We start from the raw sequence: 1,083 nt of genomic DNA on the forward strand, positions 1-1,083 counted from the left end.
CATGCACTTAGAATCTCAGAGATATATAAGAAAGGCTGCCTAGCTATAGATTGTTCATTGTACTTGGGAAGCAAAACCTGGGTGTTTTCACCATGACTTGGGCTCCACTACTCCTTGCNTTTCTTCATCACTTAACAGGTGAATGTGTTTAGAAAATTTTTGGACTATAATTATTTGTTGCTTGGGATGTTTGACTCCTACTTTTCACTGTGGGTGGAGTGGTCTTGTTATAACTGATTTTTATTATTTTCCTCTTATAGGGTCATGTGCCCAGTTTGCGCTTACTCAGCCAAAGTCTGTGTCTACATCTCTAGGAAGCACAGTCAAACTGTCTTGTAAGCGCAGCACTGGTAACATTGCAGACAACTATGTGCACTGGTACCAGCAGCACATGGGAAGANCTCCCACCAATATGATCTATGGAGATGATCAGCGACCATCTGGAGTTTCTGATAGGTTCTCTGGCTCCATTGACAGCTCTTCCAACTCAGCCTTCCTGACAATCAATAATGTGCAGACTGACGATGAGGCTGACTACTACTGTCTGTCTGGTAGTAGTGGCATTCATCACAGTGATGTAAAATATGGAGGAAGTAAGAAAAAACCTCCCCAGAGCACAAGCTGTGAACTCAATTGTGAAAAGAACTATTGCTGTTTCATGTCTTCATTAAAAGNACTGCTACTGGGTTTGCCAAGTCATACATTCCTCTATGTTCATTGCAAGATTCCACATTCTATCCACTAAAGAATGACTGACGTCTTTTTACATTTGGGTTCAAATCATGGTGAATAGATGGTTGAAAAACAGGAATTTTAAAAGCCAATACTACTGACAATTTGTGTCAGACTTCTCTACACATGTGCAGTGTTTAGCATCATCTCTGACAAGGAGTCATTTGCATATTTTCATGATGTTCCTCCATGATGGCAACACTAACTCTCTATAGTTTTGAATATATCTGTAATATGAGAAACTTCACTTGGACAAAGTAACTGTGACAATAAATGAGCTATTAAGAAGACTGTGTCTTTGACTTTTACTTGAACTACTGTAATTCCCACCCCTATTAAAATGGGGCTGTG

General features: G+C 39.8%; 1 gene segment (V, D, J or C); it reads left to right on the forward strand.

Annotated features, from left to right (window-relative positions):
- Positions 1–73: 73 nt before the first annotated feature.
- Positions 74–593, forward strand: LOC110314902 (the record flags this gene model as incomplete). The annotated part of the segment is given in 2 exon segments: positions 74–138; positions 261–593. Coding segments are annotated over 2 exon segments (379 nt in total), but the record flags the coding sequence as incomplete, so codon positions are not given.
- Between the last annotated feature and the right edge of the window lie 490 nt (positions 594–1,083).

Source organism: Mus pahari, unplaced genomic scaffold (genome assembly GCF_900095145.1).
Source record: "Mus pahari unplaced genomic scaffold, PAHARI_EIJ_v1.1 scaffold_12782_1, whole genome shotgun sequence".
Classification (NCBI taxonomy): domain Eukaryota; kingdom Metazoa; phylum Chordata; class Mammalia; order Rodentia; family Muridae; genus Mus; species Mus pahari.